The sequence below is a fragment of the Microcaecilia unicolor genome, chromosome 3 (genome assembly GCF_901765095.1).
Source record: "Microcaecilia unicolor chromosome 3, aMicUni1.1, whole genome shotgun sequence".
NCBI classification, from domain to species: domain Eukaryota; kingdom Metazoa; phylum Chordata; class Amphibia; order Gymnophiona; family Siphonopidae; genus Microcaecilia; species Microcaecilia unicolor.
This window is the reverse complement of record NC_044033.1, coordinates 356,321,822-356,349,314: the sequence shown is the minus strand read 5'-3', so window position 1 is coordinate 356,349,314 and position 27,493 is coordinate 356,321,822. Positions and strand designations below refer to the sequence as shown.

Here is a 27,493-nt window from a genome sequence, read left to right as displayed (position 1 = left end):
TGTTCCAGGTTCGCTTCCGCCCACTGGCATAGACTCATAGCCTCCTTGGCTAGAGGGGCGCTCTTGGTACCTGCCTGGCGGTTGACATAGGCCACAGCCGTGGCATTGTCCGACAGTACCCGTACAGGCTTCAACACCAGTACCGGGATGAACTCCAAAAGCGCCAACCGAATGGCTCTGAGTTCCAGGAGGTTGATAGACCACTTCGCCTCTGCAGGAGACCAGAGCCCCTGCGCTGTCCTTCCCAAGCAGTGGGCTCCCCAGCCCGACAACGAGGCGTCCGTCGTGACGACAATCCACTCTGGGGTCACCAGAGGCATTCCTGCAGACAACTTGCCTGTCTGCATCCACCAGCTCAGCGCCTTGCGCACTGCTGGATCCAAGGGAAGACGCACCGCATAATCCTCCGACATCGGAGTCCAGCGCTGCAGCAGAGAGTGTTGTAGTGGTCTCATATGAGCCCTGGCCCAGGGCACTACTTCCATCGTGGCCGTCATAGAGCCCAACAGCTGCACATAGTCCCAAGCCCGAAGAGGAGAGGCTACTAGGAACTGGTCCACCTGAGCCTGAAGCTTGACAATCCGATTGTCTGGCAGGAACACTCTGCCCACTTGGGTGTCGAATCGAACTCCCAGATACTCCAGGGACTGAGTCGGGCGCAGCTGGCTCTTCTCCCAGTTGATGATCCATCCCAGGGAGCTCAAAAGAGCAACTACCCGGTCCACAGCTTTGCCGCACTCTGCATAAGAGGGGGCTCGGATCAACCAGTCGTCCAGATAAGGATGGACTTGTACTCCTTCCTTTCGCAGGAAGGCCGCTATGACCACCATTACTTTGGAAAAGGTCCGCGGAGCAGTAGCCAACCCGAACGGGAGGGCTCTGAACTGGAAGTGTCGGCCCAGGACTGCAAAACGCAGAAAGCGTTGATGAGGAGGCCAGATGGGAATATGCAGGTACGCTTCCTTGATGTCCAAGGATGCCAGGTACTCCCCTGCCTTCACTGCCGCTACAACAGAGCGGAGAGTCTCCATGCGAAAGTGCCGCACTTTCAAGGCCCGATTGACCCCTTTGAGGTCGAGGATAGGCCGGACAGAACCTCCTTTCTTTGGTACCACAAAGTAAATGGAGTAACGCCCCTTGCCAAGCTGACTTTCTGGCACCGGAACGACCGCACCCAGGCGGATCAGACTGTCCAAAGTCTGCTGCACTGCCACAGCTTTGACCGGAGACTTGCAGGGAGAGAGTACAAACCCGTCTCTTAAGGGTCGGCAGAACTCTAGCTTGTAGCCGTCTCTGATGACTTCCAGCACCCAAGCGTCTGAAGTTATTGTGGTCCACTCGCCCAGAAACGAGGACAGCCGTCCTCCAATCTGCACTGGGGCGTGGACCAATACCCCGTCATTGGGTACGAGACCCTGGGGGAGGACCGGAGGGAGCACCTCCGGGACGGCGGTCTCTGCGAAAGGAATGCTGCTTGGGGGAGAAATTCCTCTTAAAGGAAGAGGGGGCAGAAGCACCCGACCTGCCCGGGCGGTACCGACGGGCTTCCTGAAACCGTCCTCTGGAGGTACCGGGACGAGCACTAGCCCGAGCCCTGACCTCTGGTAACTTCTTGCCCTTAGACGTGCCGAGATCGGTCACGATTTTGTCCAGCTCGACCCCAAAGAGCAGCTTGCCTTTAAAAGGCAATCTAGCCAGGCGGGATTTAGAGGCGTGGTCAGCAGACCAATGTTTCAGCCAAAGCCACCGCCGCGCAGAGACTGTCTGAGCCATGCCTTTAGCTGAGGCTCTCAAGACATCATACAGCAAGTCTGCCAAATAGGCTAAGCCCGATTCCAGGGCCGGCCAATCAGCCCTCAAGGAATGATCCGAGGGGGAAGCCCGCTGCACCATAGTCAGGCACGCCCTGGCCACATAGGAGCCGCAAACTGAGGCCTGCAAACTTAAAGCAGCCGCCTCAAAGGACGACCTTAAGGCCGCCTCCAATCTTCTGTCTTGGGCGTCCTTTAGGGCCGTGCCACCTTCCACCGGCAATGCCGTTTTCTTAGTCACCGCAGTGATTAAAGAATCCACGGTAGGCCACAGATAGGCCTCACGTTCACTCACAGCCAAAGGATAGAGGCGGGACATAGCCCTAGCCACTTTAAGGCTCGCTTCTGGGACATCCCATTGAGCTGAAATTAAGGTGTGCATGGCATCATGCACGTGGAAGGTTCTAGGCGGGCGCTTCGTCCCCAGCATAATGGCAGAGCCAACAGGGGCTGAGGGAGAGACGTCCTCCGGAGAGGATATCTTCAAAGTGTCCATGGCCTGTAACAACAGGTTGGGCAAATCCTCTGGGCGAAAAAGCCGCGCTGCAGAGGGGTCATCCGCTCCATCCGAGCGGGGATCCGTCTCCTCCAAGGAATCTGCAAAGGACCGTTGGGAGACCTCCGACACGCTGCCCTCATCTACATCGGAGGAGACAAATTCCTCCAAGGCCTGGGAATCAACCCGAGGGCGTTTACCTCTGGGAACCTCAACCTCTTTACCAGAGGAGGGAGCGGGGGCAGCGTTGTGCATGAGGAAGGCCTGATGCAGCAGCAAAACAAACTCGGGGGAGAAACCCCCCAGACTGTGCACTTCCGCAGCCTGGGCAACAGCCCTAGGCGCGCTCTCAACCGGCGCTCGCAACAGCGGGGGAGAGACATGCTGCGCATCCAAAATGGCGTCCGGCGCGAAACTCCGCGAAGGAGCCGCGCGGGAAGAACGGCTCTTAACTTTAGCCGCTTCTGTGCCGTCGCCCAAATTAAGGGCGTTCATGGCATGAATGTCTCCAACCTCAAGGGCGGCCCAAGAAGAAGCCGTCCGAGCCGCGTGGCCGGCCAAGATGGCGGAGGCGAGGAGCGGGGGATGGGCGTTTATGGCGGGAAAAACCGCCACGCCGGAGGAAGGACCGGGACATTCATCGGTCGCGAAACTGTCACCCAACAAGGGCGAATCAGGCTTTAAGACCCCCGCATCCCCTCTAGAAGCGCTCAAGCGACCCGGGGAGCGACCCTTTGCGCCCTCGCCCTCCGACGCCATGTGCCACGAGGAGAAGAATCGGGGAACCCCCGCCCGCTATAAAAAGGTAAAATTACCTGCTGTCCGCTCCGAGTTGTAACGACCTGGTGTCTCAGTGAGTAGCTGCAATAGACGCTTAAATAAACGTCGAAATAAACGCCTTTAAGGCCGTTCAAAATTTTTTTTTTTTTTTTTAACGGAGCCAGCGGGAGGGGGGGAGAAAAGGAGGGACCTGGCACCACCAGGTTTGCACTTGCTCAAAAGAGCCCTCAACCCCAGGCACTCAACAAAACCTAAAAATTAGGCTTGGAGGCCTAGCCAGAGCTGCTGCTGTGTGTGACCACCACCTGCTGAGATAGAGAACATACTGGGGAGTTTCCGGCAGCACATGACCACATATAGGGAGGCAAAAGTTTGCTCTCTATCTCCACCTGCTGGTAGATGGACACAACCCACCAGTCTATGGATTGATCAGCTTGATGATATGGAAGTTAGCATTTAACTTTCAAAAAAAGGAGACTATGATAAAATGAGAAGAATGGTGAAAAAAAAAAAACAACCTCAAGATGAGGTGAGAGCCATAATCACCCCTCCCCCCATTTTAGCATTAAACATTTTGTGAGTATGCAAAATAGCTGATGCAAGGACAAAAGACCAAGACATAATACAACACTGGTAGTGATGCTTCCCTATGACAAATCACAGATACCTCATGTGACTTGCATGTATCTGTATGTAGGTATATGCATCCTTTTAAGTCCACAGACCATAGCCAGTTCCCTTTTTGGAGAAGAAAAATTAGGGAGCTTAAGGAAACCATCCTAAACTTTTGTCTGGTGAGAAATTTATTCTGAGGACAAAGATGGCTGGAATCTTACCATCTTGTTTGTAAAAAGGAAATACCTGGAATAGAATCCCTGCCCTCTTTCCCCTAGTGGAATGGGTTTGACCATACTGGCCTGTAACAGAATTCCTTTATAAGTATTTCCTGATGCTGAGAGCTCGATATGGATGCTTTTGATGAACCAATTTGGAGGCCCACTCACTAACTGCAGATGGTATCTCATCCAGAATATTTTGAGAACCCACCGATCTGGGTAATCCACAACAGATATAAGAACTGAGGCTATGTTCTCCTCAAGGCAGTCAAAACCCCATACCCGATTTTGGCCTTGAAGAAAAACATTTCCAATACCTTCACAGCTTTACAACAAATACCTTTAAGACGTAGTCAGAATGGACCTTCAGCACATTAGAAACCTTGTGAAGGATGTCCAGATTTCATTAAGTGTAGACGAGTCACCAGAAATTCATAGTGGAGTGGTGAGTGGCCTAGTGGTTAGAGCACAGGTCTTGCAATCCAGAGGTGGCTGGTACAAATCCCACTGCTGCTCCTTGTGATCTTGGGCAAGTCACTTAACCCTCCATTGCCTCAGGTACAAACTTAGATTGTGAGCCCTCCTGGGACAGAGAAATATCTAGAGTACCTGAATGTAACTCACCTTGAGCTACTACTGAAAAAGGTGTGAGCAAAATCTAAAGAAATAAATAGTTACACAACTGTTGGGATCTTATTTACCATTTAGAAAGGTAACAAGAATCTCAAACACACATTGATGGCAGATCTGGAAATGTTAGAAGCATGTAATACAGTTTCTCTAATACAACAATAGTATTTTGATATGCACAAGGGCTCAATAGGAAAAGCACTGCTGTATGCTGAAAACGTGAGCCTAAAGTTTTCCCTGTGTCACTCACAGCCGCTGGTATTCTGCTATCAAGGCAGTATATGTTCTGCTAAAAGCGTGGGTTCCATTTGTGACCCTCATCAACAGTGCAGATTGTAAGGGCAAGAAAGGGAATCACTGTGAAAGTCTGTAGACATGTATATAAAAAGGATGACATTTCACAGTGAAAACATGAAACTGGTCATTTCTATTATGAAATTCCTCGAAGAAGATGAAAGCACTTACATCCATTAAGTGTTTGATAGACTAGGGATTACAACAAAACCCCTATTTTCAGAACCAAATGGCTAATGGGTTTACAGAATTTGGGTCAGCTACATGTGAATTGTCAGATAACTTGCCTTTTGAAGATATCTGTTTCATCTGCAAGACCTTTAGATTGTAAGCTCTTTTGAGCAGGGACTGTCCTTCCTCGTTTAAATTTGTACAGCGCTGCGTAACCCTGGCAGCGCTTTAGAAATGTTAAGTAGTAGTAAGTAGTGGCATGCATGAGAAATTGCATTTATCCATGGCCAGAAACATTACTGATCCAGAGATGACGTTTGAAATCAGCAAGTCAACATTGTTGTTTCATGCTCATGTGATTAACCCATTTCAAAAATTAGGTTTTTAATCAATTGCTTTTTGAAGAGTAATAAGATAGAAGCACAGTTTAGAGTGCTATTCAGAATTAATTCTCGAGAACACCAATTTATCTTTTTCATAAAGCTGAAGAAGTGCATGAACTGGGTCAATCTGTATTCCTCTAGCTATGTCAAATGCAAATGCTGAGCAAGCATTTTCAGATGGGAGGAAGGAGCACATATCTATGTCCAGAGAATCAATGAAAATGTACAGAATGCTTTCTTACAAGTAGTTTGACACAAGGCTATGGGAATATGAATGCTACAACAATCAAAAAACAATATTTCTGTCAATGCATTGCACAGGCTGCCAATTCAAGCAAGCAGTTGTTCAGTAAACAGCCTACTGCAACCTCCTTAACAGAACCAGCCTGCCCAATCTAAACTGAACTGCAATGATTTTGCTGCATACTTTGCCAATAAAATTAAACGTCTCTGCCAGGATTTACAGGCAATCCCACCCAGTCTCAAATCAGTTAAGCAGGAGTGCACAAACTCGCCCCCTCCTGAAGGAGACAGATGGGACACTTTTAACCCAATGACAGAGGAGAGCCTTGACAAAATCCTGAGAGACCTTTAACCAACTACCTGCTCCATTGCCCAATGCCTCCTCTCTCTGTTTATATATATACTAGCCTTTGAGCCCGTAAAAACGGGCTATTATAGGAAGGGGGGGGGGTTGAAAGCCCCCCCCCCCGCGCCACCGAGTTCGCCGCTGCCCCTCCCCCTCTGAATTGCCAAACCCCCCCCCCCCGGAGCCGTCGCCACCCACCCTCCACCCGGTCGGGCCCTCGCTCCGCTACTGAAACAGCGAGGGTCCGGGAACGCAGCACTGAGCTCTGCTGAGCAGCCGACGTCAGCCTTCCAAGTTCCTTCTTCTTCTCTGCCTGTCCCGCCCTCGTGTGACGTAACGTCGTCGAGGGCGGGGCACAGGCAGAGAAGAAGAAGGAAGGCCGACGGCAGCTCAGCAGAGCTCAGTGCTGCGTTCCCGGACCCTCGCTGTTTCAGTAGCGGAGCGAGGGCCCGACCGGGTGGAGGGTGGGTGGTGGCGGCGGCTCTGGGTGGGGGGAGCGTTAGCGACGGCGGTGTCCCTCCCTCGCAAATGCGCAGTACAGACCTTCTCTGTTCCGCCCCCGTCATCACGTATTGACACTGGGGCGGGGCAGAGAAGGTCTCTACTGCGCATTTGCGAGTGAGTACGACACTCGCCTTTTATATATATTGATATATATATATATATATATTGATATATATATACACACATACATATACACATACGAGGATATATTTTAAAAAATGAATTACATACAGTATTGTATGTTACTGCTGGAGCTATATAGCTCTCCTCCACACAGAATTAATCAGCAGGTTTATCGCTTTTGCTTGCCAACCCGTGTGTCCTCTGTGTACTCAGATCATATGAGCAGCTCAGCTATACCAACATTAACTGTTGAACTTTGTCTTTTCCTCAGTTTATCTTTACCAAATCCTGAAGTGTGCACAGCAATACCTCACATTACGGTTATGGACTACACTGTAGGGTGCTCCTCTTATCTCTCCCAGGGATGACTCAGGGAAGACAGATCCTTTCTACTGGCTGTTTTTGGAAATGGAGGCATTGGATGGGCGTGGGGGAGGGATTCAGCGTTCAGACCATATTATATAAAGCGGGTAAATGATAGCTACAACATGAAAGATGACGTCAACAAAAGGTGGCTGAAATATATTCAGAAGAGTTAGTCACACTCAGTGGCAGTCTGTGTAATACACTGACCTTTGAAACAGTCACAGCTTCTCTTGGAAAATGTATGTTTAGAATGGAAACAAGAGTACTCTGGAAAGTTTATAATATTACTAGGCACATACTTGTTCACGTTTTAATTGCTATCCTAAAGTCAAGCATAGGCCATGATGTCACTATGAGGGGCGTCTTTTCTGAAGGTCCAGTGGGGGCAGGGATCCCAGTGTCATCGTGTTAGTCAGGACAGTGGGGCACTATCCCCGTGGAATAGGTCTGGAGTGGGAGAGTTAGTCTTCGAGCACACTGACAGCGTGTTGTCTTCGCCAATTTTGACGTCTCCAGCTGCTTTGTGCCACACCCGTGCCCCTTTAACTCCAGGCGTTCCGAGGCACTTAGGCCTTCGGCAACACATTGCACTCCAGATTCTAAGTTCTTCTTGAATTGTGCTGGCGTTTTCCTTTGTAGGATTCCCTGAAGCTCCCGAACCCGACCTGCTTACCTAGTTTCAGCTGTGAGTCTCCGTTCTCCAGATCTTGCCTGTGTACCTGTGTGTTCTTGCTACAGACAGTGACTCCTATTCCTGTTGCCGCCAAGTCTGTTCCTGACTCCTGCTCCTGTTACAGTGACTCCTGTCCCTTTTAAGTCAGTTCCTGACCACAGAATCTGCTACAGCTGTCTGTTTCTGCTCCTTGGACCGGTCTTCCTTCCTGGTGGTGCTTAGTCCAACCGGCCGCCCACACCTGGGGGCTCAACACCCGGAGAACGGTGGTTGGTCTTGGTGAAGAACATCCAGGGGTCGTTGGCTGCCCTAGTCCCTTGGGCTGGGACTGACTCGCCCTCTTCTTGCACCGGCGATTCACTTCTAGACCATGACACATGACAATAGGTGGAGACCACAGGGAAAGGGAATGGGACTTGATATACCATCTTTCAGTGGTTACAATCAAAGCGGTTAATATACTATATACAGGTACTTATTTTGTGCCTGGGGCAATGGAGGTGACATCCAGTTAGTCCAGTTTCTCTTCCAGTGCAATATGAACTGTACTTGGTCACAATTTTAACTTCACTTTCTCACAACTTCTTCAGTACATTCTTAAATTTTTCTACTATTTAAGAACATATGCCTTGCCATACTGGGAAAGACTAAAGGTCCATCAATCCCAGAATCCTGTTTCCAACAGCGGCCAATCCAGGTCACAAGTACCTGAGCAAGATTCCAAAAGAATAAAAAAAACAAACAAAAACAAAGCAAAACAGATTTTATGCTGCTTATCCCAGGAATAAGCAGTGGATTTTCCCCAAGTCCATCATAATAATCCTTATGGACTTTTAGTAACAAGCCCAAACCTTTTTTAAACCCCGCTAAGCTAACTGCAACAAATTCCAGCATTTAACTTCATGCCGAGTAAAGAAATATATTTTCCGATTTGATTTAAATGTACTACTTCTTCAATGCATACCCCTTAGCCCTTGTATTTTTTGAAAGGGTAAACAAGCCATTCACATCTACCTGTTCCACTCCACCTAGGAGTCCTTTTATTAAGGCACGACAAAAATTGACCTGTGGTAGCATGGGCACGTGCTTTTGGGTGTGCGCTGGGCCAGTTTTTACTGTGTCTGGGAAAAAGGGCTTTTTTTCAATGGCCCGGAAAAAGGGCCTGTGGTAAAATTGAAACCTGTATGCGCCTATTTACGGCCTGAGCCCTTAATGCCACTCATTGATCTAGCAGTAAGGGTTCATGTGCTACACAAGCGATGACTGGTCAGCATGAGCCAACTGTCAATTAACGCTGTAAACACCACATGCTTTAGGAAAGAAAAAAATAATTTATCCCGGCGGTATGGGCATGTGCCAAATCGAAAATTACCAGCGGTGGGGGGGGGGGGGGCCTAGCCTGGTGGTAGTAGTCTCATTTTGACGTATGCTGCACGCGTGTAGAGCCTACTGCAGCTTTGTTGAGATTTGGGTGTTCCCGACCATATTATCGAAATGAAAGATGGATGCCCATCTTGTTTCGATAATAGCGGTTTCCACGCCCCTTCACGGGGCCGTCCTGCGGGGATGCCCTCAGGAAAACTTGAGTGTCCCGTTCAATTATGCCCCTCCTAGTCTCTCACATCCTTATGGAAACTTTCTGCCATTACTGACTCTTCTTGTGATGCCACTGAAGGGACACACTTTTGAACAGTAGTGTTTCTTGGTGGAACCTGGAAGGGGCCACGCATGCAGTTACAGATAAGAGTCACAGTGTGAGAAACACCCACCTTCATAACCTCCACCTGAAGGTCCTCATGGAGAGACGGTGTCACCTTCACTGCATTCAGCATCTGGTTAAGCAATTGCCTCTCGTCTGAGTCTGTCTCCACAGATACAAATCTCTCATCCGAAAGAAGCTTCTAATTAAAAACAAAACAAAAGAAAACAATTTAACAGGAGAGTTGACTGGAAGATTAAAACATGTTTCAGACATATTATTTATTGATGGCCACTTTCACAGCACAAGATATAAACTCTTCCCCACCCAGGGAATGCCAAGATGGGTTGGATGTTTTAAGATAGGTTAAATGCTGCATTTTGTTCCTTACTATAGGATCCTGTCAGTTCTAAATCTCACTTCAATTTCAATTTCATTCTAGTAGAGTCAAGGACCGTGTCTGATTTTAAGAAAGCATGGGACAGGCACGTGGGATCTCTTCGAGAAAGGAGGAGTTAGTGGTTACTGAGGATGGGAGACTGGATGGGCCTTTTGGCCCTTATCTGCTGTCATGTTTCTTTGTTTCTATTATCTGGTACCATAAACCACTTTCAGCTTTTCAAACATGACGTTTTTTGTTTTCAAAATCCTATAATCAGGTCTCCAGTTATTAAACTATAATTACAGGGCTCAGAGCTGCACCATTAAGCCAAGAGCTATTCCTTCAGGACTGATCCAATATGAGATAGAAACCGTTCGGCTTGGGTAACAAAATACCTGCATACTTGTTTCTTGTTTACGTTGTACTCTGTCAGCCTTACATGGAAATTTTATTTTTAATTCTGCATGGGAGGGGGAGCATTAATAGTCCACGCACTTAAGCATGGCAATATTGAAGACAGAATGCTAGTTTTCCTCCTCCGACTTCAATAGTGACTGTTCTGTTGCACAATTCCATATGGTGGTGGATTTGCAAAAGTTAAATGAAGTGGTTTGATACAGATAATGTATTTATTACAGATTTGCATGGAAAAATTTTCAGTTCATTGTTGGGTCATTTGCAGACTTTTTATTTGCTCATTTTACCTATTAGTGCTATAAAAAAAAGATCTAACATGCATTAATTTACTTTATATGCACTGAATCTTTTAAGGGAACCAGGATTTGATATACTGCCTTTCTGTGGTTTTTTTTGCAACTACATTCAAAGTGGTTTACATAGTATATACAGGTATTTATTTTGTACATGGGGCAATGAAGGGTTAAGCGACTTGCCCAGAGTCACAAGGAGCTACAGTGGGAATCGAGCCCAGTTCCCCAAGATCAAAGTCCGCTGTACTAACCATTAGGCGGCTACTCCACTCCAAGCATCACTAACAAACACACACCATAGTATTTAAACAGATGAAAACTTTTGGGACTAAAAATGACCCAACAGTGAACCCATCAGGAAAGGGTCAAAGTCCTTACTAGTTCCAAAAGGTAAAATCCTTAAAATATTTCTTTGTGCGTGCCTACTTTGCTATTTCTAAGATGTACCCAGTTGAATAACAGGTTAAAATGTTTTTATTTTGTTGGGGGTTTTTTTTTTTTTTTGGGGGGGGGGGGGAGTTGTATGGAATGGCCACCTATTTGTTACAGCAGCAGGCTGACAACCATGGAAGCCAGGGTTCTAATCCCATTGTTTTTTATTGTGATCTCAGGCAAGTCACTTAACCCTCCAATGCTTCAGATACAAGATTAGACTGTGAGCCTTCTAGGCTCAGGGAAACACCCAGTGTACCTGAACATAACTCACCTTGAGCTTCCCAAGGCCGCCGAGAGGGGGTGAGGCGGGGGGGGGGGGGAATTTCCTGGTCCAGGCCTCTGAGGGGGGCCCGATGGTGGGGTCTCTCTCTCTCTCCCCTGCTCCTGACGGGACCTTTGTTGGCTGGGGAGTACCCGGAAGACAGACACTGCAGGTTTTCCTCCAGCGCTGCTCTTCACTCTGTCCATTACTTCCGAGCATGCCCTGAGGGAAAAAGCAGCTGCAGGGGCAGGCAATCGGCAGAGTGAAGAGTCAACGCTGGAGGAAGACCTCTTCTGCTAGGGGGGACTCGGGATCCTCGCCAGCCAAAGTATCTGATCTGGGGGGGGGGGGGGGGGGATGGCAGCGGTGACAATCATGGTGAGGGCGGCAGCAGATGACAATTATGGGGGAGGGGCGGCAGCGGTGATGAGCGGGGGGGGGGGCCCATGGCAGCCCTGCCCCAGTTCAGTCTCTCGGTGGTCCTGGAGCTTCCATTGAAAATGCATGAGTTAAATCTAAATCTTCCATCATCAGTTACTGCACAATAACTATGGAATTTGATGTTCGGATGTGTTTTTTTTCTGAAGAGAGCAAAGGAGAATTGAGGAAAGTTAAAGAGTATTGGGGGGGGGGCGCTTAAGCACTACATGTGGATGGACGGGTGAGCATCTCCATAAAACTGTTCAATAAAATTAATCCAGGCTTACCAAATCGACACACCCTCTCTACACCATGGCTTCTCAACGTTGGAGTAAGTTGTAAACGGCTTTTGTGGCAAGCTCTGGCAGCAAATGAGCGAAAACTGATACGTTGTAGATTAGCTTCTGATAACACAAGGATTTATTCCCATGTTATTTCAGCAGCTCAAAAAATAGTTGCACCTGCCTGTGTAATACATGCTGAAAAGGCCTTAGATTACATTGAGTGGAGGTTTTTATTCTCGGTCTTGGATTGGTTTGGCTTAGGAGAATATGTATTCTCACCCTAATGACTCTTTCACCAATCAAGTTCCCTTTACAGGCAGAACAAGGCTTGGTTGTCCTCTCCCCAATTCTTATCATTCTGGATCTTGAACCTTTACTTATTGCTATTCGCTTCTCACAGAATACTCATGGCATAAACATTGCAAATTCGGCAATATGTCCGGAAGTACACATCTGCATATGCTGATGTCATCCTGCTGTATGTCTCCTTGCCCAAGTCATCCATTATATTGAACAATTTGGCACAATATCCGATACACCATCAACTGGACGAAAACAGAAATTTTCCCCTCAACATCCACTGTGTTCAGGAGAATTTTCCTTCTATACCAATCTGCTGGTGTTTGGAGGTATCAAATACTTAGGAATTATGTTTAAGCCTTCTCTTCAAGAGGCAATGCAAGAAAATACCACTAATGGGCTCATTTTCAAAACAGAAAAACGACTAAAAAGTGGCATACAGCAGCATTTGGATGTTTCTCTCACAAAAACATCCAAATCAGTATTTTCAAAACCTATTTTTAAACATTTTTCTATGAAGTCCATCCAAATCTCAAGGGGGCGTGTCAGGGGTGTGCTCAGGCTGAGACTTGGGCGTTCCTAAGACAGATGTTTTTCAGCCATAACGGAACAAAACAAAACCGTCCAGGACTAAAACTAAGATGTTTTGAGCTAGACCTGTTTTTATAATGAGCTAGTAAAACATGCCCGTTTCTTGCGCAAATGAAACGGGCGCTAGCACGGTTTCCTTCCGAACCTCCCCCCAGCCCTACTCACCCCTTCGGTGTTCTGAAGGCACTGACCGCCATTGTTGCAGACCTCGGCACGCCACCTTCAATCTGCTGATTCGTTGGTTGTGAAGCCACTGACACCATTGCTCCGCCCTCGACGTCATCACGTTTGACGCAAGGGCGGGGCTCCAACACAGTGTTTTCGGTGGATTCACCACCACGAAGGCTTTGAACCAGAAGGAAGTGCCCGGAGGACCTGACAGTGACATCAGTGTCCTCAGAACGTTGAGGGTGAGTTTTATTATATAGGATAAGGCACTAAAAGGTGCCCTAAATAACCAGATGACCACTGAAGAGAAACAGGGATGACCTCCCCTTATTCCCCCGGTGGTCACTAAACCCCTCCCAGCCCCCAAAAATGTGATTAAAAACATTACTTGCCAGCCTCAGATGTTATACTCAGGTCCATCAGAACAGCGTGCAGGTCCCTGGAGTAGTCTAGTAGTGGTGCAGTGCACTGCAGACAGGTGGACCCAGGCTCATACCTCCCCCTACCTGTTACACTTGTGGAGAAAACTGTGAGCCCTCCAAAACTCACCAGAAGCCCACTGTACCCACATATAGGTGCCCCCTTGACCCACAAGGGCTATGGTAGTGGTGTACAGTTGGGGGTAGTGGGTTTTGGGGGGCTCAGCAGACAAGGTAAGGGAGTAATGGTGAGATGTGTACCTGGAAGCATTTTATGAAGTCCACTGCAGTGCCCCCTAGGGTGCCCTATTGATGTCCTGGGCTGTCAGGGGAACCAGTCTACTAAAAATGCTGGCTCCTCCTACATCCCAATGGCTTGATTTTTGTGCATTTTTTTTCCTTGAAAATGGACCAAAAATCAAAACGTCCAAATCACAAAACCTTGTTCAAAACAGTATTTTTAAAAAAACAAAAAACAAAAGATGTGTTTAGTTTTTGAAAATGACCTTCTTTCCTATTTAGATTTTAAAGTCGGACTTAGACTCATATCAAAAATGCCCCTCCAAGGTTCTTAATCTGCTTAAATCCTCAATTCAAAAATTGTCCCCCTTAGTAGGGCAAACTGGCATCTATCAAAATGATGCTTTCACCTCTAGTTATTTCTAGGTAGAGCATTTAGTGCACAATTAATTTTTTAAAATTGTAATCACGATTACATTTTTTAATCATAATCAAAATTTTTAACTCCTGTCTGTTGCCCAGCATTGCTTTCTCTCCACTGCCTATCCAATTTCACATTGGCACAACATAACAGAGGGAAGACATCGCTGTCAGTTGCAAGTAGCATGTGGAAATCCCTGTTGAGATCCTACCAAGAGCCAGATAAATGTTAAGATAAATGCAGGGGGAGGGGAAGGAGGGGGATGCTGGACTTGTGCACTGGGTAGGGGGGGGGGGGTCAGCAGTAGTAGAGGAGAGAAATGGGTGTCTGTGTGACAGAGGTAACAGGTTTAGCAGCAGAAGGGGAGCTGAAGAAGAAGGATGCAGCAGGAAATGATAAAGGTAAATACCTGTATAGAGGAGAGTGGAAGCAATGTGCTGTGGGAAGGAAGTGTGTGCATGCAACTTTTCATTACATTCAGCAGGTTTAAAAATTTCCATGCAGTAAGAATTTACCAGTACCAAGCCATCCAGTCCAGAGGTTTGACTAATAATGTGTTTAAATTTTTTAATACCACGATTAATTTTAATTACAATTTTTCATTGTTGCCCACCCCTATTTGAATAGCATGTTGTAAAGGATAATCAGCTACCCTGAGCATTTGTTCAAAAGAATGTTTGGGTCAACATTCAAAAAAAATTGAAAAGCATGTGTCCAAAATGCATGGCATGACTAATCACAATTAATCGTGCAATTAAAATGTCTTGACTGCGCGATTAATTGGAATTAAAAATTTTAAGCAGTGACCAATCGTACTTATTTTTTACTGAGCATGCTCCCTGTACAATTTCCTAAATTGTTTTTTTTAAATAATATTGAAAAAGTATAAACCAATTTCTTGTGGCAAAATAAACCCCCTAGAATAGTCCTTAGGAAATTGAAAGCTACCAAGGACACAGGGGGCGTTAAGTTCCCTGACTTTCAGTTCTACAATCAGGCCTTTCTTCCCTATGTGGCTCAATATAGAACAACAATTGTCCAAATCCAATTCCCTTGAAAATTAAGATGAGTACCTCTTCTAATACAGATATAATGACACAGTAATAGCCATCAAAAAACTAGATGGAACTAAGAAACACTCCATTTCACATTCTGTGATAAAGTCACCTCCAGGATAGTTGGGTTAAGGCAGTTTCAGTCTGAAATACAAGTCCCAGAAGGCACTGCAGGCAAGGAGCCAGAGGGTGAGATGAAGAACCCGGACTGCACTCCTAGCTGCAGTCAGGGAAGACATGGGTGAAAGCTGGCAGGTGGTGTAGAGTGACTGCCACTAGGCGGAAAGAGAGTTAGGAAACCCTGTGTGCAGGAGCTCATCATTGGTCTCATTAGTCTAATGCTTAATTCAGCTGGTTTGGGTGTGACGAAGCTAATGGAAGGAGAATGATTGGTGGTGGTAGCTGAAGCCAGGGATTGATTAGGCAGGTGGGAAGGAGTCCCAGCAGTTCAGTTCAGGAGAGAGGAGCTGAAGGAGAGAAGCACTTGCAGGCTGAAAACCCTTGGGCAGGGAGGTCCCTAAAGTACTGAAGCAGGCTGAGATTCCTTGGGTGAGAGGAAGTCCCAAAAGTATTGAATTCACTGTGAAGGTGATGCAGGGGAAACCCCTTGGGTAGAAGGAGTCCCTAAAATATTGAACTCTCCTGAAGGTAAAGAGGATAGAAGGTAGAAAATGCTGCTGGGTGACTGAACTGTGATGATGAACTGAAAGAACTGTTTGTCTTGGGAATTGAATTACTGTTTATTGTGCACTGGATAAAGAGCCCAGACTGGAGCCTGTAAGCCTGTATTGAATCCTGGTATGTGCTATGCTGCTGTTGGAACTGTGTATTAGAAACCTGCATGGAATAAAAGTCCTTAAGTTTGAAGTTACTGGTGGACATCTATTTCTTCATTGTACCGGGAGCCTGTGGCTGGAGGAGATTGTTCTATCCTTGGCTGCACAAGAAAGGTACCTGGTTTACAATTCAAAATATGTTTCCACTTGAAACAATTCCAAATTTAGAACCAATAATTTACTCATAATCCCCAAGATTCTATACAGCGTGCCTAGAGATCTGCACCGAAATTCTAGCATATTCTGCAACTACACGCTTAACTTAATTGGCTTAACAAGCCAATCAGCATTGATAACAGAACTTAACAAGCAATAATGAGCACTAATTGGCAATAATTAGAATTTACGAGCACAACTTGCTAAGTTTATTCTGTAACGCAGTGTGCCCAAGTTCTAATGCACGCAGGCAAAAAGGGGTGTGGTTATGGATGGGGAACTGGGCGTTCTGTGGGCGTTCCAAAATTTATGCACAGTTATAGAATATATGCCAGTGCACCTAAAACTCTTTTGCTCTAATGCTTCTAAACCAAAGGTCATATCATCTAACTAAAGACAGTGTGCTGCCTACTTACAAATATTACTCTCAATATCACAACTATTTTTATACATATATAATATTAAATACAACAAAAGAATAATAACTAGCTAATATCTCTCTTGTGCTATTTTGTTATCTGGCTGTAAATTTATGCCGATTCTCTTCTTGTGGGTTATTTCACTGTTGTTCTGCAATAATTCTTGCCGTTGTTAAATGTTAAGACAAGATCTATTATGTCATATTAGCACATTGTTACATTGTTTTATACAACTTTGTATTAAAAATATTAATAAAAAGATTTGAACTTTAAAAAAAGAGGTGAAGAGGGGAGGAAAAGTATGACGGGACAACTAAAAGGGACAAGAGAGGAGAGAATAGAGAGAGAGAGAGTTAAGATCGAAGGGCAGAATTAAGGAAAAGATATATGGGGTACAGATAAAAGAAAAGAGGAAAAGAAAAGAAAAAAAGATGAAAAAGTTACATTTAAAAAGGGGGCATCTCAATGGACCATTTTCCACTAAACTTAATGATCTTTCCTTGGTAAACACAATAGCTAGGCTCTTGCAGGGCTGGCCTAACCATTAAGCAAGACTAGATAGTTACCTAGAGCAGCAGCTTTTGGGGGGCAAAAAGCTCCTGTAGTGAAAGCAAAAGAAGAGGCTGTGATAGCCATATTGATCTCAACAAAACACCAGTATATACTTTAACATGCTTTTATAGAATGTTTGTGTGATGGTCAGGATTGTTGACTTTATCACAATCTTGGGGTGGGGGTAACGGATCTGCAGCAGGGGCGTATCTGAGGTTCAGCGGTAGGGGGAGCAGGGGCTAGAGTGAGGGAGCACATTATAGCCCCCCCCCTCCCGCCATCACCTACCCCCGCCGAGGTCCGCTTCCTACTGCCTGCCGGTGCCTTTTACTTCAGCTGGCAGGGGACCCAACCCCAGCCCAGCTGAGGTCTTAAGTTTTCTTCCTCATGCTGTGCTGTTAAAAGCTGCATCCCTTCCCTTCCAGTTTCGGACGGAGTCTGATGTCGCAGCACGTTGACGTCCTGCACGTACAACGTGCTGCGACGTCAGACTCCGTCCGAAACTGGAAGGGAAGGGATGCAGCTTTTAACAGCACAGCACGAGGAAGAAAACTTAAACAAGACCTGGGCTGGGCTGGCGGGGGTTTGGTCCCCCGCCAGCTGAAGTAAAAGGCACTGGCAGGCAGGAGGAAGCGGACCTCGGCGGGGGTAGGTGACGGCGGGGGAGGGTTGACGGCGGTAGGGGGGTCCAGGGCAAAATCTGCGGGGGCCCAGGCCCCTGTGGGCCCCACACAGATACGCCCCTGATCTGCAGGCTAAGGGCCTGAAAGTTAATTGAATGGGGGTATAAAGGTGGAGTTCGTCTAGGCTGCCCACCACCCTTTCACCAGCTCTGGGCTTTTGGCACACTAAACTGATGTCAAAATATTTCTTTGAAAGAAGAGAGGCTTTAAGAGCAATGCAGTCTGCTGACCCTTGACATCATCTCTTGGATCCAAAATGATTACTTTCCTTTTATAAGTTTTCATACGGTCTGTTTTTATTTAATGTAAAAAAAAAAAAAAAAGAGATTCTGGAACTCAATTTCATGTCTCTGGTACTGAACAGCATCAATACTACAGATGTAAGTTATAAAGACTTTGTATATGAACAAGCTGAAAAACAGCCTTAGAGAGTCAAAGTGCTCCAGCGCCCACCCATCTCCTGTTTTGATTTAAAATCTGATCGCTCTAAAAGAAATGCTAATTAACTTGCATACACCACCAAAATTCATCATCACTTCAATATTACAGTGTGGGCTATTAATAATCCATCTTTCCTGCTAGCTGAAAAGACAGCTACAACAACCTGAAAAATAGGAATAAGGATCCGCTGTGCTTCACTCAGTGCTCATTTCGTTGATGTCTGCAAAATATAAATTATGCCATCTCAAAAATGGATGGCGTAATTTATAAAAATACAGGGATATAATCCTGCTTATTTTCGAAGGAGATGGCCGGCCATCTTCCGACACAAATCAGGAGATGGCCGGCCACCTCCTAAACCAGGCCAAATTGGTATAATCGCAAGCCGATTTTGGTCGGCTTCAACTGCTTTCCATCGCAGGGCCATCCAAAGTTAAAGGGGGCGTGTTGGCAGGGTACGGAAGGCGGGACAAGGGCGTGGTTACGAGATGGCCGGCTTCGGCCGATAATGGAAAAAAGAAGGCCGACTGACGAGCACTTGGCCGGCTTTACTTGGTCCATTTATTTTTAGGACCAAGCCTCAAAAAAGTGCCCCAACTGACCAGATGACCACCGGAGGGAATCAGGAATCACCTCCCCTTACTCCCCCCCAGTGGTCACCAACCTCCTCCCACCCTCCCCCCCAAAAAATTAAACATATTTGTGCCAGCCTCTATGCCAGCCTCAAATGTGATAGCCAGCTCCATCACAGCAGTATGCAGAGGTCCCTGGAGCTGTTTTTAGTGGGTACTGCAGTGCATGTCAGGCAGACGGACCCAGGCCCATCCCCCCCTACGTGTTACACTTGTGGTGGTAAATGGGAGCCCTCCAAAACCCACCACAAACCCACTGTACCCACACATCTAGGTGCCCCCCTTCACCCGTAAGGGCTATGGTAGTGGTGCACAGTTGTGGGGAGTGGGTTTGGGGGGGGGGGTTGAGGGGCTCAGCACACAAGGTAAGGGAGCTATGTACCTGGGAGCAATTTCTGAAGTCCACTGCAGTGCCCCCTAGGGTGCCCTGGCATGTGAGGGGGACCAGTGCACTAAAAATGCTGGCTCCTCCCATGACCAAATGCATTGGAATTGGCCGGGTTTGAGATGGCCGCCATTAGTTTCCATTATCACCGGAAACCAATGGCGGCCATCTCTAACGCCGGCCCAAATGTTGAGATTTGGCTGGCCCCGACCGCATTATCACAACGAAAGATGGCTGGCCATCTTGTTTCAATAATGCGGTCGGGTATGCCAATTTACAGGGCCGGCCATATAGATGGCTGGCCCTGTTCGATTATGCCCCTCAATATCGCCCAGAATTACCCTGGAATAACAGAAATGCAACATTCCAATTAGAACTATTTTCAAACATTCGCAAATGGCAAAGATAATAAATGAGGAAAAACTGAATTTCTAGAAGTGTTTATTTATTTATGACATTTGTATCCCACATTATCCCAAACAAGCTCAGGTTCAATATGGCTTACATTCAATAAAAACATGAAAAATATGATACAGCTAGATAATTAATTATAACATTTTAACATATTAGAAATAATTGTGAGTTTGTTATGAAGCTAGATGAGAGTATTGCTTATGTTGAAACATACAAGAGAAACAGCAACATTAGTTTATTGTCTATTGATAAGATATGTACTTAACAGAAAAGTCTTTAGTACTTTATGGAATCTCAGATAATCTTCTAAGTGCCTTAATTGATTGGGTAGAGAATTCAGTGAACTTCACTGCTACAGATCCCTACACAGAAAATCAACACTAGCATACTATCACACCTTGGCCATATGCACAAGACACAGAGATACTCAACAAATATGAAACAAGGGACCACATATCTGTAACCGGTGCGTTTTTTCCAGCAAAAAAGGTGCCGGTACTCAAATGCCAGGCCACCCTTCAGGGGTGGGGTGATCACTGAGGGACCCACCCCACAATAGCCAGGCCCCCTGCAACCAGTCACAGAATCTATGACAAGGCAGAATTGGTGTGTAGAGTCTGAGCTCTTTCATTAAAACTTGGGGACCATGAGTCAATTTTAGCAGACAATGGAAAAGGTGCCGCTACTCAGGACCCCCAAGTACCCCCTCCAAAAAAGCCCTGTCTGTAACAGAGATATGAAAACAAAAGGACAACTAGAAATCTCAAGAAGTTAGGTGCTGCTAAAGGCAGTAAAATGTTTACAACTCAAGAGTCAAATTCTTGGATATTTGTTTCACAGATTTTTTAAAATTCCCTCCCTATAAATCTTAGCAAGCTTCCATAAGCCATTGTGTTTTCTAGTACGTAAGAGGTATTTTCCATGTTTTTAAATACTGTATATGGAAAAATCATAATTATGTGGGTCATATGCCAGATGTTAAGCATTACGCTCCTTTCCAATCTGTTCCTGAGCTCTTCTGACTCCCTTATCCAATCTACTGGAGTCTCTTTCCATTTCTATGCTGATGATATCCTGCTTCTCTTTTCTATGAATCCATATAATCCCATGATTGGTCTGCTTTTAAGACTGTCTTCTCCTTGTGTAAAACTGGCTCAGTAATCACAAATTACTAAACGTACAGTGGTGTTTTGGTTTACTGGTGGTATAACTGTCCCAATTACCCCCCAAAATCTCTTCATTACTATTATCCAAATTGTTGATTCCTTCTGGTATCTGGGAGACTCCCAACTTACCTTTTCTCCACAGATATCCAATCTTTGCAAGACATGTTTCCTAGTTCACCGTCAATTATGCACCGCTCGAAAATATTTTGACCAAGACACGTTCCACTCCTTTGTTCTTTCTTTGCTGACTACTCGACTGGACTACAATATAATTTATCTTGGTTCTTCCAAACCAAATTTGAAGAAACTCCAAGCAATTCAGAATATGGCTATCAAAATTATTTGTCATGCCTAGAAATTTGATCAGGTTTCACGTCTACTTCAGAAATTTCACTGGCTTCCTACTGAACAGCGCATCATTTTTAAACTACTTACCATTACCTTCAAGGCACCCAGATCTGGCAACCCTGATTGCCTTGCTTCCCTCATTATCCCTTATTCCCCAGTCAGATTGCTTCAGTCCATAAATGATCACCGATTGGTCCTCTCTAATCCAAAGGCCACAGAGCTTGAACTCACCTGACACTGTGCTTTCTATTTAATGGCTCCCTTCATCTGGAATTCTCTCCTCCTCTCTGTGCGGTCTGAACTATCCTTTAAAAACTTTTTAATTGCCTTAAAGTCCTAGCTGTTTAGACAAGCATTTTATCTACACAGCCAAGGACTGCCTCAATTTTTCACCATCGTTCCCCTTTCCCTTCTCCCCTTGTTCCCCTCCCCATTCTCCTTCTGTTTTTAGTATGTGTTTATATATGGTCTCTCTCTGTTGTTAATTTGGAATTGACCTGTTGTGTGTAACATAGTAACATAGTAGATGACGGCAGAAAAAGACCTGCACGGTCCAACCAGTCTGCCCAACAAGATAAACTCACATGTGCCATTTTTTGTGTATACCTTACATTGATTTGTACCTGTCTTTTTCAGGGCACAGATCGTATAAGTCTGCCCAGCACTATCCCCGCCTCCCAAACCACCGGCTCTGGCACAGACCGTATAAGTCTGCCCAGCACTATCCCCACCTCCCAACCACCAGCCCTGCCTCCCACCGCCAGCTAAACTTCTGGGGATCCCTTCCTTCTGAGGAGGATTTCTTTACGTTTATCCCACGCATGTTTGAATTCCATTACCGTTTTCCTCTCCACCACCTCCCGCGGGAGGGCATTCCAAGCATCCACCACTCTCTCCATGAAAAAATACTTCCTGACATTTTTCTTGAGTCTGCCCCCCTTCAATCTCATTTCATGTCCTCTCGTTCTACTGCCTTCCCCTCTCTGGAAAAGGTTCGTTTGCAGATTAATGAATTCAATGCAGATATCCCAAAAACTCCAACTAGTGACCTCTAGGCCAAACCAACCAACTAAAGAGGTGTCCCACTAGCTTTTTTCCAGAGGCAGTGGAACTTCTGATGGTATCCACAGGATAACCTACAGTCTTTCAGAGTCAGCTGAATATGTGGTCACCCCTTAACTAGTTACATATTTCAGTGAGTTCTTAGTGGGTATTTTTTTCCCTTACTTTTCTTACTTTCTTTCTTACTTTGCAGCATAGTAGTACCATTTCATGCATTTTACAAGGCCTTCATATTTTAATTTCTACCTTTTCAAAGCTGTCTGCTGTCTTGTGATTAAAGTATTTTACACAACTTCCTTTCTAGAGTGAGAAGGGATGTGGTAGATAAAACCAAAACAAACTAAAAACCAAATCATACCTGCATCCCTGTAAGCGATTGCTGGGCTAACTTCACATTCTTTGTTTCAAGTGCAAGCTGAAGAGGTAGAAGACAAGTCTCCCTGAAAAAAACCCCAGAAGAATAAAAAGTCAGTCAGTCATTTTGTTGAGATTCTACTATTATTTGCAATTTCTCTTTCTACTGTAAATTGCCACCACACATTCTACACATGTAGAATTCAGGTTTGTACAACATCAGCTACTTGGGGCAAAGCTGATTCAACTGAAAGAGAGAATAAAGCCCCATGCAACACCAGCCTGTGTATCTCAATATAACACACAAAGAAAAAGCACAACTGGGCCTTCAAGACTGAGACAACAGGAGTCCTTTATTAAGATCAGACCCAACACGGGCCGTGTTTCGGCGTAAGTAACGCCGGCCTCAGGGGTCCAAGTTCAATATCAAGATACACAGGTAGGGAGTTCAGTAAGAACAAATTCTTAAATTAGTATACAATTCCCCACCAAGGAAATTGTAGTAGCTCCTGTAGAACGCTGATGATCAGAAAAAAACTTGAACCCCCCCTTTGACACATTTAGGGCCTTGTTTACAAAACCATACTGTAGGCGTATTAGAGTTTTTAATGCGTGCTAAAAATTAGTGTGTGTTAACATTAGAGACACCCATAAGAACATATGAGTGTCTCTAGAATTAGTGCGCACTAAAAACACTAGCGCCTTAGTAAATGGGGCCCTTAGTGTAGATCAGGGGCATAGCCAGACCTCAGCGGGAGGGGGGCACTGTTTAGCCACCGACCCCCCCCCCCCCCCCCGCCACTTTGGATCCCCCCCACAGACAACCCCCCCGCCCCGCTGCCACATCAGGTACCTTGTTTGCTGGCGGGGTCCCCAATCCCCGCCAGCCGAAGAGTCTTCTTCAGCGCCAGTCGACTCTGGCGCCTTCGTTGTGTGGTCATCTGTTTCTGAAGCCTTATGTCCTGCACCGTGCATGTAGCCCCATGCAGGATGTAAGGTGTCAGAAACAGAAGATCACAACGAAGGCGCCAAAGTCGACTGGCGCTGAAGAAGACTCTTCAGCTGGCGGGGATTGGGGAACCCCGCCAGCAAACAAGGTACCTGATGCGGTGGCGGGGCAGGGGGCGGGCGGGCGTCATCGTCAAATGTAGAGGGGGCCAGGGCGTAATCTGTGGGGGCCCATGCCCCCGTGGCCCCACGTAGCTATGCCCCTGGTGTAGATCAGTCATTAAAAACAAACATTATTAGGAGAATACATAAACAATTTCATTAAGTTACTTTTTGAACCTCAGAATCAATTCTTGGTGTGTGCCAATCTGATATTAACTAGTCATCCATCAGGTGTGAAATTTGTTTCTTTAAGGGCACTACTATCGCATGTGCAGCCATCTTATGCATTGTTCTCTCCCGCTGAACGCGGTTCCACTTAAACTGAGAACAACAAAAATAGTTATCTGGACAAGCAAGTGCTATCCAAGTACACTTGGTATAAACTATCAAAACATGAATTTGGATTTTGTTTATGTTTCATGTAATGAACAGACATGATACTTGTTAGGTAGCACCTACTGTTCTTGAAATGTTGACTCTTTAGTCACAATAGCAAGTATTTCCAATATCCAGGTCACAGGTTCAAGGCTGGGTATTGGACCAAGGGGAAAATTACAAAAGGCCAGGGATATTGCCTGAGAATTGTTAGGGGTTGGAGAGGATATTTTGAGTCCTGAAGAGGTGCTGAAAGACGACCTGCTGAAGGGAAGAAAAATTCACTAGTGTATCTTACCTGCTGGAAATTGCATTCAAACTTGGGGCTGAATAAGCAATTTTATCATCTTTTTGTTACATTACTTTACTTATTTAGCAAAAAGTCAGTTTAGTCAATAGTGTAGCCTTTTAATTCTATGTTAGGGTTTTAGTAATTTAGGTTGCATTTTCGAGTTTGGCATAACATCAGTATAGAGCACAGGGGTTGAGGGAAAACTCTGTTTAGTTCTTCCTTCCCACCGCAAGGCTGATCTTTGATTTGTAGGCTCTCCAGCCAATTAGGAAGACAACATTGTGGATTGAAGTAGATATTTTTTTGGGGGGAGGGGCTTATTTTATTTTTTGCAACATGTTGTACCAGATAGCGGGGATGGGACGACTTCCCTATGAAGAAAGACTAAGGAGGCTAGGGCTTTTCAGCTTGGAGAAGAGACGGCTGAGGGGAGACATGATAGAGGTCTATAAAATAATGAGTGGAGTAGAACAGGTGGATGTGAAGCGTCTGTTCACGCTTTCCAAAAATACTAGGACTAGGGGGCATGCGATGAAACTACAGTGTAGTAAATTTAAAACAAATCGGAGAAAATGTTTCTTCACCCAACGGGTAATTAAACTCTGGAATTTGTTGCCGGAGAACGTGGTGAAGGTGGTTAGCTTAGCAGAGTTTAAAAAAGGGTTAGACGGTTTCCTAAAGAACAAGTCCACAAACCGCTACTAAATGGACTTGGGAAAAATCCACAATTCCAGGAATAACATGTATAGAATGTTTGTATGTTTGGGAAGCTTGCCAGGTGCCCTTGGACTGGATTGGCCGCTGTCGTGGACAGGATGCTGGGCTCGATGGACCTTTGGTCTTTTCCCAGTGTGGCATTACTTATGTACTTATGAGATTGTGATTTGCTACTCTCTGCTTGCGTCTTAAGTAATCAAAAAGAGGCAAAAGGCCCATTTCCTCCAAAACTACATGACTTTCGGGACCAACTTGCTTCTTGGTCTTCACTCCCAGTCCTCAAGGGCAGTCCACAAGTCATGTTTTCAGGATATTCCTAATGAATATGCTTGGAGATTTGCATGCTTGCTACCGCCATTACATGCAAATCTCTCTCATGTATATTCATTGGTGATATCCTCAAAAACCTGACATTTTGGTAGCCCTTAAGGACTAGGAGTGAAGAAGCCAGCTCCTCTGTTGGTTTTTCCTTTCATGGAATCCAGCTAGAAAATCCCTAGGCATATATTATCAAGTAACACTCGGAACTAGTACACAACCAGAAATCTACACAGCTGAGAGCGCGATGTCCCTTTTCTTTACCTAAAAGCTGTGGTATTCTGTCAGGCATGCTGCTTGCACATGTGGGGGTGTGCTATGACCAGACCTCTTAAAGCAATCTTGACACTTACAGCATTGGTTTGCCTTGAGACCACGAGGCAGCTCTAGCAGAAAGTGGGACGATGGAAGAGCACAAGCTTCAGGAGGAGAGGGCATGTTCTTAAAGTTATTTGGCTTCTTACTACGATAGCATCTGAAATGTACAACTGGTCATAGTGTTGCCATGTAATTCTGGCATTTGATTTGCAAGAGTGGCAATGAAAATAAACACACCACTATGCTCAAAAAAACAAAAACTATACAGGTGCTGATTTCAAGGCCTATCAGACGTTTGGCTGTTTTCCTAGATCGTACTAGCACTCAAAGGCTCCATTTTACATAGATCACTGGCTAATGTTCAATATATGCAAATGTTTGAATGAAATCATTTATACATCAATACATAATCCAGCTGATGAACTTCCCAAAGTCACTACTTCTTGCATGGATTGCAATATGTGACAGCTTGGAGAAGGGAATGTGAAGTCACACTTAAATGCATTAACAAAATGTATATTCAAAGCCCAAGACAGAGAGGCAACTGATTTTGTTCTATATAAAGAAACTGACATCTGAAGAAAGGACCTCTTTTTTTTTTTTTTTTTTTTTTAAATAATCACGTTATCACATCATCTCAGTCACATACTAAATGACGCACAGAGAGATGATCTGATCCATCCAGTCTACTCTGTTATCCTATTCCATATGACTAATGATACACTCCAACCACCTTTGGCAGGCAGAAGACAAGAGGAGTTGGGAGAAATGGGGGTGGCAGGTGCAGGCTCAGGACCTGCCACTGAAAGACTAAAAAGTATGATGGCCACCTCCAAGATTCCCCCCTCAGCCACTGCCCCCTTCCCCATGGGCAGAGAGTTACTAAAGCCAGGGTCAGTCCAAAGTGAAATGGCAGCATGACAAGAAAAGCAGTCCGATTAGATGCATGGGGCTAACAGTTTACATTCCTCTGCTGGATTATGTACAGGAGGCGGGTTTTGGAAAAGGAACGTGATTTGACAACCCTACAGAACTAAACAGATTGCTCCTGCCACCACCACACCAGCGGGTCCTAAACTGACCTGACTCTGCCGTCTGCAGAGAGGTGAGGGGAGGGAAGATTGAGGGGAAAAAAAGAAGAAATGTGCCGTTGTGCCACACTCAGTATATACTTTCCAACTTGTTTGTTTTCCTCTTTTATATTCTATCATCTTGGTTAGAAGAGTATCCACTATCATCTTAATTCCCTGTTCCCATGCCCAAGTAAAAGGCTTGCAGTAATCTGAACTACCTGAAAATCAAAACTATTTACCCGGGACAAGTAGTACCAACTGCGATATCCCCGGATTTTCAGCAGTTGTCCGGATAATGTCACTAAGAATCACTGCAGACAACCCAAATGGGTAGAGCGAGCGATTATCTTGACAGTAGCAGTATTCAGCACTGCTATCCAGAGACCTCAGGAGAGAAAAATTGCTGACCTAAGCTGTCCAGATAGTTATCTGAATAATGGTGACGGTCCGCAGCATACTTGGATATTCAACACCACAAAGATCAACAATTGTAATGTAACACATCTCCACTTACCCATAATCAGAACTGTTTTTCCTCTTATATCTGCTTGTTTAATTTCTACTACCCTGTTTCCCCGAAAATAAGACAGTGTCTTATATTAATTTTTGCTCCCAAAGATGCGCTAGGTCATATTTTCAGGGGATGTCTTATTTTTCCATGAAGAAGAATTCACATTTATCTGTATGGTCTGCAGCTCTGTCTGAGCCTTTTCTTTCTCCCTCGGGATGGGCTCTGGGTGGATCCTCCTCCGAGAGACAGTTTGCTATTTCACACTTTCATGTAGGAAGAAACTCGTGGC

The 27,493-nt window shown here is 45.5% G+C and overlaps 1 protein-coding gene across 1 annotated transcript in view; it reads right to left on the bottom strand.

Annotated features, from left to right (window-relative positions):
- ARFGEF3 (ARFGEF family member 3) overlaps positions 1-27,493 on the bottom strand; it is a 236,678-nt gene that overhangs the window by 165,759 nt on the left and 43,426 nt on the right. Inside the window, exons 3-4 of the mRNA XM_030198524.1 lie at positions 22,495-22,576; positions 9,426-9,557 (exon numbers count right to left, since the gene is read on the bottom strand). Of these exons, the coding sequence (XP_030054384.1) occupies positions 9,426-9,557; positions 22,495-22,576 (214 nt within the window). The remainder of the gene's footprint in view (positions 1-9,425; positions 9,558-22,494; positions 22,577-27,493) is intronic.